General features: G+C 30.3%; 1 protein-coding gene across 6 annotated transcripts in view; it reads right to left on the bottom strand.

The window, feature by feature from the left end:
• Positions 1 to 13,358, bottom strand: part of LOC106685132 (uncharacterized) — a 30,862-nt gene extending 17,504 nt beyond the window's left edge. For 3 of the 6 annotated variants that reach the window (XM_067053251.1, XM_067053250.1, XM_067053255.1), the window contains exons 1-7: positions 9,616 to 13,358; positions 9,298 to 9,530; positions 8,908 to 9,206; positions 3,151 to 3,408; positions 2,789 to 3,057; positions 2,475 to 2,699; positions 2,245 to 2,329 (exon numbers count right to left, since the gene is read on the bottom strand). In XM_067053251.1, coding sequence (XP_066909352.1) covers positions 2,298 to 2,329; positions 2,475 to 2,699; positions 2,789 to 3,057; positions 3,151 to 3,302 — 678 coding nt within the window. In that variant the 5' untranslated portion in view covers positions 3,303 to 3,408; positions 8,908 to 9,206; positions 9,298 to 9,530; positions 9,616 to 13,358 and the 3' untranslated portion in view covers positions 2,245 to 2,297. Of the gene's footprint in view, positions 1 to 2,244; positions 2,330 to 2,474; positions 2,700 to 2,788; positions 3,058 to 3,150; positions 3,926 to 8,907; positions 9,275 to 9,297; positions 9,531 to 9,615 lie in introns of those variants that run through there. The other 3 variants (XM_067053252.1, XM_067053253.1, XM_014427661.2) reach the window with 3 other exon arrangements.
• Between the last annotated feature and the right edge of the window lie 4,744 nt (positions 13,359 to 18,102).

Here is an 18,102-nt window from a genome sequence, read left to right as displayed (position 1 = left end):
CTTGGACTATTGGAAACTAAGGAACTTTGTTTTTTTTTTTAACTGCTGTTAGTTATAGATATGAAATTGTGAGTTTTAATAATCATAATAATAATTGTGAGATTTAATAAACCAAAAATTTTAATAAACAAAACTTAAGACTCTGGCCATATAATTTGAAATATACCTACCTATATATATGACTTATCTTGATCATGTATAATGTATATTTCTGCACATTAGTATTTTTATAAGTATAGATTTACGTATACTATTAGTTTATTGTCATTATAAATATTGAAGATGCTAAAATTAGCTAAGCAAATGTATAAATTATATAAACAATTCAACCGATGAGTTCATTATCTATATATGTTTAATTAGACTGTTTGAAACTATCTAATTTCTTTATTATATAAATATGTATAACCTATAAATAATTATGTATAACTTATAAAATTATATTACTATGTACTAATTATATATGATTAAAATAATTTATTCATTTAAAGTAATAATATTAACCTTAATTTTTTTTTCTAATATTTTTGAAAATTTACTGGCACAGTAAATTAATAAAAAGAACTTGAACTAAAACTAAAGATAGTTGTTATACTGGGCTAAATGACTATTCATTTTGAGCTGTTGATGTGGAAGGACAAGCGCCGCAACCAACTAGGGATTAGGACAAGAACTGTCTAGTCAAGGGAACCATGAAACGACTAGAAACTGTAAAGTCATGCACTAGATGGGAACATAAATTAATAACAAGTAATTAACTTAACTTAATTAAAGTAACAGTGGAATACTAATAATACAAATTTTTTAAAGTTTTTTATTAACTTAATATTAGTCGAAAAAAGATACTTAATATAAGTTATCAAATAAACTTCATATAAATAAGAAGAATAATGTCTAATTATTTGAGTTAATCATGAAATTTACATAATAACAAAATTGATAAATAAATTTTAAGAATTAATGAGAGTCTAGATTTCAGCTTTGCGATTGAGTGCACCTTTTTAGAAATCTTATATTTTTCATATTTGAATATATTAACTGTTTATAAGTTCCCTTGACTAGAAATTTCTTATTCTATTCCCTAAGACGATAAAGTTGATGCCCTTCCACATCAACAGGTCAAAGTGAAGAGTCAATTAGCCCAGAATAACAAGTTCTTATACTGTGCAAGTAAATTTTAAAGAATATTTATTTTTTAAAAATAATGAAATTTAATGTTATTACATAAAATAATTTGTATGAATAAATAATTTGTGTCCGAAAATTAGAAAAATATAAAATATTACATTTTCCACAATATTCCCATAGCATTTCATGTGATGTACTATTAAGTATTAAACGAACATTTCTTTCTAACCAAATAGAATAATAATATTAGAATAAAATAATAAATTTTATATAGTTCTTAGATAAATTCACACATCATATTCCTAACAGACTGCTATCGCTTACATATAAAATTAAAACTAAGTAGGATATTATCATTTAAAATAATGATTATTTTTTAAAGCATTTTGTGAAACGAGCACATGTCTTTAAGTCGAGTCTTTACTTAATTTTATTTAATTTATTGACCTGTTTGTAAAAAATTAATAATCAACATTATAATAAACAAAATCAAACAATGTATTGGAATAAATTGTTATTTAATATAATACTTAATAAAACAATCATTGGATTCCATTTTTAAGGAAGAAATTGAGAATAAAATCACATTAGTTTATCTTATTATTGTTTCATTATTTTAATTAAAATTTAAATAACTCATTGATCAGATAAAGATCACAGGCAGAATGAATAAATATTATAACAATGAAAATTCTTTATATTCATATTTGAGGGACTAAAATCATGATCATTTCGCAGTATGTGTGCTTACTTCTTCATATTGGTCATAAATTAATGTGTACTATTTTTTAATTAAATATATATTTTTTTAAAATATAAAACGTTGACAGATGAATTAATAAAAACTAACTAATACAAAGGAAAGTATTTGATTGCTGATTAAAATAACAATGAAAAGAAACCTTTCCAAGAAATTATATATAATTTTTATCTTTAAAATATTGAATGAAAAAGTCAATAAAAGCATTCAATAATTTCCCTTAATCAATACATTAACACCTTCCTAGGTTCACAAAGCGGATAAAAAAGAAGAATTAATTAAGTATTAATTAATTTTATAATTAAGTATATTTTAGAATGAAATAAGTGAATAAATATATAATATTATATAATTACATAAATATAATATGTACAAGTCATCTTTTTCTGGTCTTGTCGAACATGCCTATCTAATTGTCAGTTTCTGAGTCACTTTCATTACCTGAAACATCAGGAGATATATATAACTAACCAACATACAAAAACTAAGAATATAATGAACATATATAAAGATGTGTTTAGACTATGAAAAATTTAAATTATAATATGTAATAAAATTCTTTTTCATATTATAAATTCCAACTTACCGAAGGAGGTGGAGTCGCTCAATATTTTCTTCGCCAGCCTTCCCCCCGTTTCCACTATCGGTAGCTCGCCGTTGCTCAGGGGAAGATTGGCCATCGACATCTTCTGCCCTCGATAATGAAATGATATTTTTGTTCTTTGTGCGGCGGCCAGCAGAAAGTTCAGAACCCTGATGGATGTCGTACGGGTTCCAAAATCCATACGATAACAGGGTGTATTTAAAGTACCTGAATCATAAGAGAAATTGTTATTATTATACTAAAAATAATACATTATTATATGATTTTGCACAGAAATTATTTTTTGCTATGTTTACCTGAATAAAGTCGATCAAAGGACCTCTCACAAGAGTATATGGCTCTTATGAGTTCTACAAGAGTATAATCATTGCAGATTTGGAACTTTTCTGCTAGCCTGGCCGCTATGTATAACAGGTTATGGTAGTAACCATGGTCACAACCCCCATTCACGGTTGCATTGGTTCTATGATGGGCGACCAAGCGGGTTACTACCAAGTCACAAGCCATTTCAGGATTGCGGCTTTTCATTAACAATATCTTGTAGATATTGTAAATTTCATATACGCTAAAAAAAAGAGCGGCATAATATATCTGATGAACAACAAAAAATTACATGGAAAAATGATGTTTGAAAAATAAGGAGAATACTCCATCTTACCAGATTTTCTCATACGGAATGAAGTCGTTGCCTTGGGTTGAAATTTCTTCCTCACAGGAGGGATTATTGCAGATGCAGTATGAAGCCATCAAGCCAGAAGCTTCATTCCACCAGACGCGGAATTTGTAATCAAAGAGCTCATACGAATCCATATTTCAGTTTACTACAGGACTGTATAAGAGATAGTATGAGTATGCAAATAGTGACAGTTAGTTCCTTCCGTGCCCAAGTTAGTTCTCCCTTCTACCCCTACTTTACCTGTACATGTCCAATCAGAAAAATCTATGGTATTTTTAGGGAGTGGGGATAATATTCATGACAAAGGCTGTGGTTTTGTGTAGAACAGTGATATATTTTGATGTTTTTAAGATTTACTTTTTTTTCCAACTCTTAATTTAATTTGTTAAACAGTCACAATATATACAGAGGAAATATATACACACATATTTACTGCACTTTCTTTGCCACGAGACACTCTAAGCGGTTGGGCTGGGTCCTCTGAAGACGGGGGTTATCAGATTTACGTAATAAAACCCAAATAAAATATTTGGGATTTAAGAAACAAAAAAGTAAATTCAACTTATAAAACCCGAAACTAATCATAATATACACAATTTTAATTTTATAAAATATTGTTGTAGATAAAAGAACGAAAATATATTTAATTTAAATAGTTAATTTAACGCGGCTGCCTCCTATTTTTCTTAAATCAATGTTCAAATTAATTGCATTCATATCTTGAAATACTTCTTCAGAATTACATTGAAATTTTTAATTTTCGACTTCATAAATTATTATTAATAATAGTCTATAAAATAATATTTATTTATGAAGTTTTGTATTTTCTATTATCAATTAATTAAACAAATAAAATGTACTAGTCAAAGAACGAACAAAGCCTAAAAGGTGTGCTTTTAAGGAATCTATTTAAAAAATCTGGAGCGGTGTCGTATCTCACAGCTTTCACTTACCAACCTAATTTGTATTAAAATAAATCCTCGATCGTTTTCGAATAGCTGTTTTTTATATTATTAACTTTGAAAATAATTTTACTTCCTAATTTTCCAAATTAGCATTTAGTTCACAAATTGACCAACCAAATCGGTTTCCAGAAAAGAATATTTAATAATATTTCATGTTGCAAAATTTTAAATTTTTCTTTTGCAAACGTATAAGAAATAAATACAACAAAACAGTTTACTGATGTAAATATATATGAAAGTTTATAAACTACTAGAATTTGCTTACACTTAGACAGGGAATAAAAATAACAAATTTACATTTAAATTTTGAACGGCCATGCATGAAATATAGATTATAAAAATTAAAACAGTGATAAAATACATTCATTGAACTTGTTGAAATATTGTTACTTGTAAAATATAAAAATCAAGACACTACACAAAATATAGATCAAAAGATCAACAAGAAACAACTAAGTATGAACCGGAAGTTTTCTCTTCAAGTCAGAAAGATAGAAAAGCATAAGCACGTGGGAAGCAATCGGTGATCCCACGTAGTCATGCCATATGCTTTTGTATAGCAACCACGTGGCATTACCGATTCCCAAATTTTTGTGAAGATTGTTATTCAATTGTATTTTAAGAGCTAAAAACGAAAAGCTGCCCAGCTAAAAAAGAATTCATCGAACCCAAAGCTTAACCCTATCTAAGGCGGAATTTGTAATCAAAGAGCTCATACAATAGTTTAAAAATTAGAAATTTGTAGGTTCGACTTTTAGAGGATATTTTTTGTGTGGTGATGTAACGCATACACAAAATGAATTCATAACTCCTCCGTATTTTATCTAAATCCAACGTAATTACAACTGCTGGTCAGCTGAATTCAATCCAGATTTTATATATTTTATGGGAGAAAGAGCATTTTAAAATTGAGAAAATTTTCTCAAACGTTATATTTTATATCTCCGGTTCTAATTAGTACACGAAGATCCGATTTGTACTATTTTGAGAAGTTTAGAATGCACTGAGCCACTTTTATATTTCGCGTAAATTAGTGGAGTTGTGCTGAAGTTATTGTTACTTTTGTAATTTTGAAGAGGCGAAAATTTTAAGCAATAATTATCATTTTTTCTTTACTACGAAAATTCTTATCCAAGATATTTTTGGGTTCCGAATAACGAAGATCAACTTTACTTCTCCATAAAAAAAGTCCCAGTTTGCTGGGTCAGTTGGTCTACATTATTTTAGTACTGTGGTATAATAATGGCTTTGTGAAGTAATAGTATACAAATTGATTTAATTAATTAGATGTGGAATAACAAAAAATGGTTAGTTATATTGATTCAGTTTAAATTTATACTAATTATAAAAAAAACCTAAAATTACTGAAAAATTTATTCAGGTTCATTTTTAGCGTCTTCAAAAATACTTGGATATTAATTTTCTCAATAAATCCTCATTTCATTTAAGCACGTGGCCTGCCCTGGTACCTAATCCTTGGACATTGACCTAGCCAACGGTACTGCTGAACCATTCACTCCTCGTGCTAATCCTTATCAGTAAATACTTTATGCAGCCTTGCCTTTTACTCTGTCAGGTGAAAGGGGAAATGTTCCTTAAGTAATTGTACAAGAGCCGGACTGGAAAAAGGCAGTTATTTCACACCAATTTTTGATTAGTTTAATGAAAACTATGTATAATTACTTGTCAAGAATGACGAGTCTGCTAAGTAGGGGGGATAAAAAATGGTGGCTGTCTTAAAACGTTAAATAAAACTTAATTTTTCTTTCGGAGTTCATTTCTTTAAAATTATCATCTACCCTAGAAAACCTAATAAGATTTAAAGTAGAGTAAATTTGCTAAAATATGAGCTCTAGTAGAGCTATTTACGTTACATAGTCCTCAAAATATGGCTTTTTAAAAAGGAACATTCCATAAAAAAAGCACTGAAAAATCAGTAGTTAGTAAATTTATTTTGAGAAGTCTATATCTCAAAAACCATTTGATGTACAAAAGTCTATTAACACTCAAATTAAAGTCGATTTCATGTAATGTAAAGTAATTGATGACGTTTATCTTCATAGGAGTAGTACTTTTCATGATATTCAACAAAATGACTTCAGAAAATGTTGATTTCTAGCTGTTCCGACAAACATTTTGACTTATAAAAAAATATATCTCATGAACAATAAGACAAATAGATGTTAAGCACTCAAACTAAAGCTAGTTAAATGTACTATAAGGTAGTTTATGACGTTCATCTTTGTAAGGGTAGTAGGTTTTATGATATTTTACAAAATAAATTCACAAAATGTTGATATTTGAATTTGAAAATCAATATCTCAGGATGTATTAGACGTAGATGTCTGCCAGCACTCTAATTAAAGCTAGCTTAATGTGCTATAAAGTAGTTTATTACACGTATTTCATAGTAGTTTTTATGATGTTCGTATGTGAATACCTATTTCGCGCATGAAATATTGTACAAATCAATTTATTTTGTGAATTATCGGTAAAACTACTACTCTTACAAAATAAACTACTTCCTAGAACATTAAATTAGCTTTGGTATGCGTGTTAATAGACATTTGTACGTCGAATAGCTATTGAGATATAGACTTCTCAAAATAAATTTACTAACTACTGATTTTTCAGTCCATTTTTAATGAAATGTCGCTTTTTAAAAAGCTATATCTTGCGAACTATAGAATGTAAATAGCTCTTTAAATACTTTATTTTAAATGATATTGTGTTTTTTAGTGTAGTTGACAATTATAATAAAATCGAGCTCCAAAAGAAATATTATATATTTTTTAACGGTTTGAAACAGCCATTATATTGTATTTCCAAACCTATACTAGTTAGACTCATCAATTTTGATTATTATTTATACGTAGTAATTAAAAATCGGGGTGATATAGTTGCTCTTTATCTCCTCTCGGGCTCTTGTTCTATAATGATGACGGGAATTTTATCATTATAATTTCTTTTTATATTTCGTATATGCCATTAGTTCTTTATATAGTTATATATACTGTGAAATTATCATGATTTTAGCCCCTTAACGATGAATTAAAGAAATTTCGCTATTATAATTTAATTTTTTTTATTTATCTGTGATCTCTATTCGATGAAGGAATCATTCAATTTTTAGTTAAAATAATGAAACAATAATTAGTTAAAGTAAGGTGATTTTATTCTCAATTTCTTCCTTCAAAATGAAATTTATGAATCGTTTTATCAAGTATTATTTTTAATAATTTATTCCGACATTGTTTACTTATGTTTATTATAAGATTGATTATTACATTTTTACAAACAGGTTAATACATTAAATAAAATAATCTAAAGAATTGATTTGGTGACCTGTGCTTCATTTCACAATATACTATAAAAAATAATTATTATTTTAAGTGATAATATTCTATTCAGTTTTAATTTTATCAATTAAATCATACGCAATATCAATCTGTTGCGCGTATGATGTGTGAATTTAGCTTAGACTCGATAGAATTTATAATTCTAAGATGTTAACCAATGTTTTTCTGAGAGATTTGAAATTTCCTAATGAGATTTTTTTTTGTAACGAATATATGTTGGCATGAATTGGTTTCAGTATGGACAGGAGTCCCATTTCAGTCTTTTTAAATTTAAATGTTTACTAATAGATATATTAAAAAGACTAATCAATCCACGACGCTCACTTAACCGTTCAACTCCGCCCTGGTCTACAATGGTCTTCTTTGAAATATGAAAATGCATGACAGATAAAGGCAAGAGCGCACGGGAGCGGTGTGGACTTAGTGGTGCCCTTCTTAAAATAAGCATGTATGGTTATGCAGTGTTTAAGTTATGAAACTATTATAGTTGCAACATATTTCTTAGTATAATTGTATTTCATTGTTAAATTTATAGTTAAATAAGTATATAAGTATAATAATTTATTTATTGTTAAATTCTAGAAAAAGTATCTAAAGAGGAGTTCAGAACCATTTCTGTAGAAAAGAGGGGGCCAAAGCTATTAAGGTATTTATGGAAAAAAGAAAGTCTCTAAAGCTATTACCTTCAACAGCCCTGATGAGGTTCTACAAATTGGAGTGAAACGTCGCTGTTGCGACCAACTTATGTTTAAAATTGTTTCCATTTTATAAATATAAATAAATTTATCTGTCATAACCATTGGTATTAGTTAATATTTGGTACAGAGGTATTAACAATACCAACAGCCCTTATCTCTCTATCTAGTCAGTAGTTGCTAGCAGGCTGGCCAACCCTGATACTTGCTCCTAGTCACGGCGGGCGGCTCATCTCTTCCCCGAGGACATTTCTCCAAAAGGGGCCCCATCACCCGGGGTGACATATAGACTTTTTTATTCTTAAAGTCACACAAACAAAAAATAATATTTTTTTTTGTTTTTTAATTATTTAAAATAATTTTAATTTGTATTTTTAGAAGTTCACTTTTTTTATTATTAAAGTTCATATGGTTCAATATTTGGTCTTACAGTTTTTTTATGTCTTTTACTTCAAATACTGCAATAACAAAATTTGACTATATAATTCTTTTCTTCACCTTACACGGTTGGGCTAGTGAATGTTCCTTTTGAACCCCTACCCGTCTTAACATTTGGTCCTCCGGGCCGGATATTCTTTTTGAATTGATATATATATATATACATAATACATTTTGTTATTCCATAAGCACCCCTCCAATCAGATGGAACTGGAATATCGTCATACTAATATCTTGGTCTAGTGCACCAAACTCAGTTTTGCATCAAAAATTGCAACTTACATTATAAGGTGATGGTATAGCACAATATTTTTCTGATTAAGAGTCGGCCATATGACCATTCACAATCGTAAGTATCCCTGTGCAATTCAACAAGGGTGGAATCCATACGATAGGTGTCCGTGTTAAGTACACCTGAAACGTAACAAAAATCATCAGTAATATATTAAAAAAAATTGGGCATCAACAAAAACTTCTCTCCATGATGAAAACAAAATTCATTTGTGTGCAGTGGTAAGTATGAATTTTAGTATCCTGCTGGACGTCATAAGGTCATCTAAAATCGAGCTGATCCACAATACCTGAATCATAAAAAATGTTATTAGTTGTATATTAATATAATAATGTATGTATAAACAATTCTGTACAAAAATCAAATGCAGTTATATTTACCATAAATGACGGTCTAAGTACATTTCACCACCTTAAATGTCCTTCATTCTATGTCCTCATTCTGTAGTTTGAAATGTTCCTCTGGCCTGAATGTAATGTAGAGTAGATTGTGGCTGTATCCTCATCAACTCCCATTCATAAAGAAATTGATCCTAACCACTAAGTCACATACGATTGGAGGATAGTAGTTCTTTTTGAGGAATTATTGTACAACAGGTTATACTTCATTCTCGCTAAAAAAACATAATCTATAATAGCATTACGGATGAACAACATATAAAAATAATTGTTAATATACAAGAGGATACTTAATCTTACCAGATTTTCTCATTCGGGGTAAATTCCTCTCGGTTCCCCACGGAACGGATCACCACACTTGTAGGAAGAAACCTTCAACCCAGTCTCTTCGGGCCACACAACGTGAAGTTGGCAGTGAAAGAGGAATCCATATCATAGCGAACACTACATGACTGTAGAAGAGACATTAAGATTATGCAAATAATGATATTACCTTCTGCATCCGAGTAAACGGTATAACCAGAACACCTGAATCATAACAAAAATTATTAGTAGTATCTTTATGACTATGGGACCATCTAACTTTTGTGTTTTACACACCGTCAATCAACGATCTTCTAATATGGATTAAATAATTTTTATTTTTATTGATCTAAGAAAATAAAATTTTATTACCCTTTATATGAACTATTCACAGTTACATTAACAATTCCTTTATATTTATATCAATCACTTCATAAATTGAGTAAAGCTATTTATATTTGCCAAAGTAAATTCATAAAATATTCCTATTTTGTTATTTAAAAAAAAATATTGCTTTTGAAAAAAATATCTCGAGAACTATTGAACTCTGTTAGGGCTCATACATTAGCAAATTTGTTATTAAATGATGTCTAATGTAATGTAATGAAGAATTAAATTTTTTTGATGTTTTGAAGCAAACCCACGTTTTATATTGAAAGTAAATATGGTCGGTAGATTAATCATCAGTATTGATTATATATTAGACTGTCTCAACACTTAGCATATGCAGATGATCTTGTCATTGCCGGAAGAACCCGAACAGCATTAAAAGGAACATTCCAGGAATTCGAAGAAGCAGCATATGAATTGGTCGTTAAGGTGAATGAAGACAAGACGGTGTGCATGAATAGCTCAAGAGAGGATAAGGAAGACAATAGTAAAGTGACGTTCAGAGACCACAGTTTCAGTTCTGTGAACCACTACCTGGGAAGCCTGGTTACAGATGGTAACAAAGTAGAGAGTGAAATAGAGGCAGGATAGCAGCAGGAAATAAATGTTATTTCTCACTGCAGAAAATACTGAATTTTAGAGCTCTCTCTAAAAGGATGAAAGTGGTCATTTACAAAACCATTTCAAGGCCAGTAGTGATCTATGGGGGAGAAACATGGCCCTTGACAAGAAAAGCAGAACAGATGCTCAACTCATGGGAGAGAAAGGTATTGAGAAGGATATGGGGAGGAGTCTCGGAGAATGGAGTTTGGAGAAGAAGAAGGAATGAGAGACTGATAAATCTGTACGGGGAATCCAGCATCGTGGCATTAATTAAAAGAGCAAGATTTAGATGGTTAGGACACGTTGAGAGAATGCCCGATGAAAGGATACCCAAAAAGATGGTTTATAGCAAACCAGATGGAAAGCGGAAAAGAGGACGTCCCCGGATCAGATGGCTGGACGATGTGGAGGAGGATTTGAAGCTCTTGAAGGTTGGCAGATGGAAGGAGAAAGCAGGAGACCGTGTAGACTGGTTGGCTGTTGTGGAGGAGGTCCGGGTTCTTGCAGGCAGTGTAGTGCCATAATAATAATAACAATAATTAATTACATATAGTTTTCGATAAATTAATCAAAAGTTGGGCTGAAATAATTTCCGGTTTTTTTTTGTTTAGACCTCTTGGACTAGTTTGTCTAATACTGTTGGCCAATATTTAGTATATACACTTAGGTAAAAGTGAAAATTTTGTTAACTTTCTGAACTCAAAGTAATATCAATCACAAGATAACGTAAACAAAAATTTACAATACTAAATAAATTTTTTAAATAATGACGACAATCGAAATACTTTAGAATAGAAAGATATGCATATTAAAAATTTTAAAAAATCTGTACTGCTGCAACCAATGAAGGGTCAGGAGTGCCGTACTTTGTAAGGAAATACTGTAACTAGACCAATGGTTGTGCAAGGAGGTGATTTGGTCAGAATCATGCTCGACCGCCAGGTTTTATCCAATTAATGGTAACCACTTCATGAGAATGAGTGGACCCTGGAGGGTTCCCGAAACCACAGTGCTGACAAACGGCTAATGTGAAACACAAACTAGTTATATTATTAGAACCCGGGTCTTTGATGTTAGTAGCACAGTGCCCTACCACTGAGCTACCTAATAAGTATGTAACTTAAGATAAACGCAAAAAATATTACTTATTGAAAAAAAACCTATTTTTTAAAACCATAAAAATATTAATAAATAATTTGGTTTTCTCAAAATCTTCTGATTCATACCGATGCATATTAGTAATAAATTAAGATTTATGTAGTAAACATGATTTTAAAATAGTTGACTAAGTTGAAAATAGTAATGCGGGTTGACCAGGTATAAGGTTGACGTCCGAAATATCCTCATTTTTTTTTGTTGAATAAAGTTTAGATTATTTCAGTAAACTTTTTCTTATCATCAGGTATGATAACAAAATATAAATATAACATTTTCCCTTTTATCAGCTAGTGTAAAAGGCAAGATGCCATAAATTTTACTTTCTAAAGGGTTAGGATAAAAAGAGTTCTGCAGTACTAATGGCTAAATAGATATATAAGAAAGGTTAGGTACCAGAATTTATTATACCCCGATAAAGTATTTATATCAAAAATCAAAGAGAACTATTTTTACAAGTTGTAATGCTCAAAGTTACAGAGCTTATCTTACAAGATAATATGAATAAAAACTATGTTTACAAGTTGCAAAGCTCAACGTTACAGAACTTATCTTACAAGATAACGGGAATAGACATAGAAATAGATATTTCATTGCTAGGACTGTTGTTATCTCAGGCAGGGAACCTTCTTTTCATGGAGGAAATGAAAAATATCTAGGGTCTCAATGTCAAAAACGCATTCTTGCTTTTTACGTTTTAGAAATCAAGAAAAAAATTTGGTTCCGTGCCTGTCTTTCGTTAAATTTAAATTTAAGTTTGGAATAATTGATCGAACCATTAAGCTGATTTTGATGAAATTTCCTAGGATTGTGCTAGTACATACCTAGTAAGTCTCATATCAGTTTGATCAGATTTCATCGTCTACTTTAGCTTACTATTGAATAAACATATCTTATTCAGCACAATTATATTTCGAAAAAAACTCGTTCGAATTAGCTGAAATTTTGAAAAATAGTTAAGGTTCAGAATCAATTTGATTAGGTTTCGCCGAATTCCTTCCCTTTGGTCTGGCTCAGATTATCTTATAAAGCATAAACTATAAAGAACCTATTGTACATAGATTTTATTACAACCTATGCACAAATACTAACAAGCTGACATTATATGTTTAGCCGATAGTAAAACATAAAAAAAAGAAGAAAAGAAAATGGGACACGAAATGAAACACAGAAGCTCAAGATAATGGGATATTCTGCTCCTTAATCCAGTGTATTAACAAGGGGAGAGTTTTTGTATTAAAATTAATAATACCTGCACTCTGAATATAACTTATTATTATAAGTCATCTTTTCCTGGTCTTATTACCTGGTCTAACTACAATTCAGTTTCAGAAACACTATGATTGCTGATCAACAAAGTGGTTTTAACGAAGATTTTGTCCAAATTGGTCATCACTCTTTCGAAGGTGTTGAGGAGTTTGTGTACCTCGGATCACAAATCAATACCACCAATTCTTCAAACCTTTTATTACAAACATATAATTCAGTGTTTTCAGCAGGGGCCGAAAAAATACTGTAAACTTTAATGAAAAGAAGAAAAATAATCCAAAAATTCATTATAAATCTAAATTTTAGTTTAAAATATTAGTTTTAAAAAACATTACTTAAGCCATTATTCAAATTTTAAAATATAAGTTTTTTTTTTTTTAAATATAGAATGTTATTATTTTTATTTAAAATAAAGATAATAACATTCTATATTACAAATACATTATAAATGTATTTGTAATATAGAATGTTATTATTTATTTCTATTAATAGTTTGCTACAAAGCTATAATTCTTCGATAATTTGTTTTAAGATGCAATATATATATGACACAGTGTGGTGTTTTGATATCCTTTTTTATTGCATATTCATAGTTTTAAATAGTAGGAATACTAAAAAAAAAAAATCCTACACAACAAACAAGAAAAAGCAAATAAAAAAGTCAATTAAGTAATTAAACATAAATTATCAGCAGCGAACAAATAAAGAATTAATACATTGATTATAAATAAAATATATACAACTCAGCAACAATGTTTACATATTTTCTGTAAGTATATTGTTGATACGATCTTGGTTGTATCTTTTTAGGAATGTCTTCCTTATTTCCTATTTTTGTATAAACGAGATGTCGAAATTGGGAGTGATCCTCCAATATTTCCAGATACTCCAATAAGTGTATATATTGTATATACTTTCTTGACAATATTACATTATTTTTATGAATGAGCATGATATTGCTTTTATTTCGAATAATTTAAAAATAACAAGGAAATATATGTATAGCGAGAGTTACCGCAGGGATAAATATAAAACGCATAATATATATTAAAAATAACATTAAAGTGTTTTGAATAAACCTTATACATTGCAATATTACGGTTATTGTATAAATTATGATATTTGAGGTTTCCACTGAGTGGATTTCTTTCCAATTACTCCTCCCTACACTTTCCGGTCTACTGAGTTTTCACGTCAAAGCCATTTTCTTCAGAGTTGCCTTCAGTTCAACTCTCACCTCGGTGTAGATAAGCCTTTCCAGCTCTCCTCTTTCCACCTCAACCTCCCAATATTTTCTTCAGAAAATCTTTCTCAGAAGAGATTCCTGAACGTTAAAACTCTCTTGTATTAAATGTTTTGCATTAATTTGTTATTCTGTGATTCAAAATATTAAGTGTAGAATATTAAGATGATGATGTCTATATTTCTTGAAAGCAAGAAATATAAACATCAATATCATCATTTGATTTTTTTTAAGGCAATCCACGTCGAAGGTGATGTTTGCCTGGTTATCAACAGGTGAACAACCTATTCTAACTATGGTTGGAGGACAAGTTTTTCATTTTGTGGGACCGCCACTTAATGAAAAAGTCAACGCCCCAAGGCCAGATTCGAACCAACACGGGGGCAGACCTCAGAACGTTAGACTTGTGCCTAACCCCTGAGCAACGGTGCGGCCCTTTTATTTGGATTTAAACTGTTCCAAGAATGCCTCATAAATGCTGTCATAATTTATCCTACCGAACGGACTTCGTGGTCGGATACTCAAGAACCTGTTCCATTCTTAATACCCACCAATCATCTAGAATAGCACTCATCCTCTTTACTATTTTATTTGATATTCAAAGCTCTATGATCAAGGAAAACTCATGCATTTCTTTATATATTTTCTTTCCAGGGAAAAGAGAGGGTAGATTGATGATTTTATTTAACACTTTTTCCTATAAAATATTAACAATATATGTTTATAAGCGAGGTAAACAAATTCTAAAGCTCTTAAGGAACCAGTAGACTACTTAGAGAAACTTGGTAATTAATACAATGCTTATCTAGATTATTTAATGGTTGTCTTATTGTAACTATTTCATACAATACTTATTAGCATGATAAACAAACACCCAGACACACTGGCGATTCTTACCTCCGGCCCCGCTCCTTCCCCCACAGACCATGGTATTCGTTTGGATACCTCACCTTAAACTTTTTTTTTTTCAAATTATAAAGTCTTTAATTAGAAGATAATAGGATCGATGCTTATAGTATAAGCACAGTGTTAATACACAAGTAATACGTCGGGGTTACTATTACAACTCGCTATAACAAGCCATTTTTTATCCATGTTTTGGAAACGAAATAACTAATTATATAAAGAAGTTTGGAAATATTTCTGTTTTATCCCTTAATTATTCATGGAATAAAGTTGGTATTGTATAGTTCTCCCATTGGAGCCTGTTCTGATTTGTAGATTTAAACCGTTGTCAACTCACCTTTAATTTGTTTGAGTATAAAATTTTTCGTAAATTGATATCACTCATGATTTTTTTTGTTACGAAATACGAATTTTCCTTTTTGAGCTTCTACAAACACGCAGAGATAAATGAGGAGTAAAGTCATATTAAAAAAAAAAGATTTGAATTCTATATTGTTGGCGGAGAAATGCATTTTGCAGAACTACTTACTGTTTCACATCACAGTCCTTCAGGCCCTAAAAAGCCAAGGACGAATCTACTCCCCTGAGATATTTCTTTTACTTTGTTAGCAAGGCAGTAAACACCTTAACCTTTGGCAGAGCCAACTCGAACCTAATAATGTTCTCATTAGCTCGACGATCTCCAAACTTCGCCACTCCCTCTTGCAATTAGAGTTGCGAGTGCTTCCGAGCCCAGGTGGTTATTATTGAAACAATTTGTGCTCAAGATTCGTTAAACTTATAATTGAGCAAAAAACAGAAAGTTGTCGTCCCCTCTTTTTAAAACTTTTATCCTTATGAATATCTGACAGAAAAAGAAAAAAAGCAATGATTTGTTAATTAGTTTTGCCAATAACTCATTGATTTGAAATCTTTTATTAAATATTTCACCATGTATTAATTAGTTAAATTGATGTTGATAAAAATGTAATAAAATGATTTATTTAAATTCCTAGTATAATATCTTCTGTGTAATTTTTTATTGAAAAATCAATACAAAAAACAGTCGACATCTCGAAGATTTATCTGGATTTTAAACCTCAGATATTTTTTATTATTAAATATATTAAATTGTGAAATATGAAAATATTTCAATAATCAATTTAATTTACCTTGTGTATTTTTATGATATTATTTTTCTATAACACTGTTCTCAAACAAAAAAAATGTAACAATGTTACACTGAGCTATGTCACCCATTGGCTTAATGGCCTCACAAATGCCCGGGGTGAGGTTGTGGGTGAGTGAGTATTGCAGCATATTTATATGCTTGAAAAAATCCCGGGTAGGGCCGGGGACTCGATCTCGTAACCTTCAGGTTGGTAGACTGGCGCGTTACCACGCTGCTACCGTCACCCCCAGACAACTTTAAAGATAAGAATTTGTCAGTCTCAGTTCAACTAGATAACAAAACATATAAAATAGTAAATTTTAAAATTGATTTAATAAATTTTAGCACACATTATTCCTATATTATCCAGGAATTAAATATATAAAATCGGAACTTATTTCATCTTAAGGACTTAAAATATTTATATATAAGTTTAAACGGGTAAGAAAACTGAACTAAAAATATACAATATGGTACATAGTTATGAGATGTGAAGACTGATAGAAAAAAATAGAAAAAAAAACAGATAATGTAAATAGTTTATTTGTTAGCATAGCTCAATGTAACATTTTAAGTATACCAGGGAGATATTGCCATGAATAGAAGTTGAAATTATAAATGTTTATTTGTAAGACTAAATCATTACACATAAATGAAAGTATCAGAATGTCCTGTGATAAAATTATTAAAAGAACTATACAAGGTTATTTTATATATTAGATTTATTATTGGAATTTTTAACAATGCACTAAGAAAGGGAGTGGGATCGCTACTAAACAATTTTACTTACTCACTGGAGTAAGGCGATGCTCTACTTAAATCCAACGACCCGGGTTCGAGCCCTGTGTCAGATAATTATTTATTCTGTCTCTGTAGATATGAGTCAAACCTGTGGGTTCGGAGAATCTAATAACGTAGGTTATTACACCTCAGTCTAATAAAAATCGTTGGAATGGTTTTCGAGAAAATAAAAAAAAAATGAAAATTCAATTTTCTAAGGTTGCATTTCGGGGAGGTCGATTTTATCGAAAAAGATGCTGTCATACACTAGGGATACAAAATTTCAATTGCGGATATGCTTTCGTTTTTCTTGCTAGGATTTTTTTTTGAGGGGGTGCGGGGTAATTTGAGATGCTTTTCTATGGTATTTATTTTATGGTGTAACAGATGAGTCGATTCCATGAAAACAATCCAAAATAAAATTCAATCGATGAAATCACGCTATTAATAGATGCGAAGGTTCTCGAACGGAGAGCTGGAAGAGGTTAGTAACAAGGGCAAAGGTTTATTAGCAGTGAGCGGAAACTAACACTGGCTGTAGATTCTAATTTGTTCAAACTAATTTCCCCCTGGTGCTCATCGGTTGTGGATTAAGTTCCCAAGTTGGATGTGGGCTTCCAAAAGTAGGTTCGGAACTTCAGGAAATGTAGACTTAGTGGACCGAGCAGAAATTACACCGCCCCCTCGATTTAGAAGATTAAAATCCAGCTTAAGGTGTAATTTACAGATAAAAAGTTTCATAATTGGTTTTTAAGGAAAGTTATGTGTTATACACAATTGCAAAATAAACATTTGTCATGAAAATTGTAAAAGAAATTGATTTTCTTTAATTATATTATTTCAAAATTTTTCGAGACCAGGTAATATTTATCAATTAATTAATTTATTATCCAAAATAGTCTCAACACTATATATTTATTTATTTGTCCTACGTTTCGGCCCTTCCAGCCATCCTCAGGGACATCTAAACATTTAACAGCTTATATTA

The sequence above is a fragment of the Halyomorpha halys genome, unplaced genomic scaffold (genome assembly GCF_000696795.3).
Source record: "Halyomorpha halys isolate HHAL.00 unplaced genomic scaffold, Hhal_1.1 Scaffold661.1, whole genome shotgun sequence".
Taxonomy (NCBI): domain Eukaryota; kingdom Metazoa; phylum Arthropoda; class Insecta; order Hemiptera; family Pentatomidae; genus Halyomorpha; species Halyomorpha halys.
The sequence above is the reverse complement of the archived record's forward strand: the minus strand, read 5'-3'. Positions and strand labels throughout refer to the sequence as shown.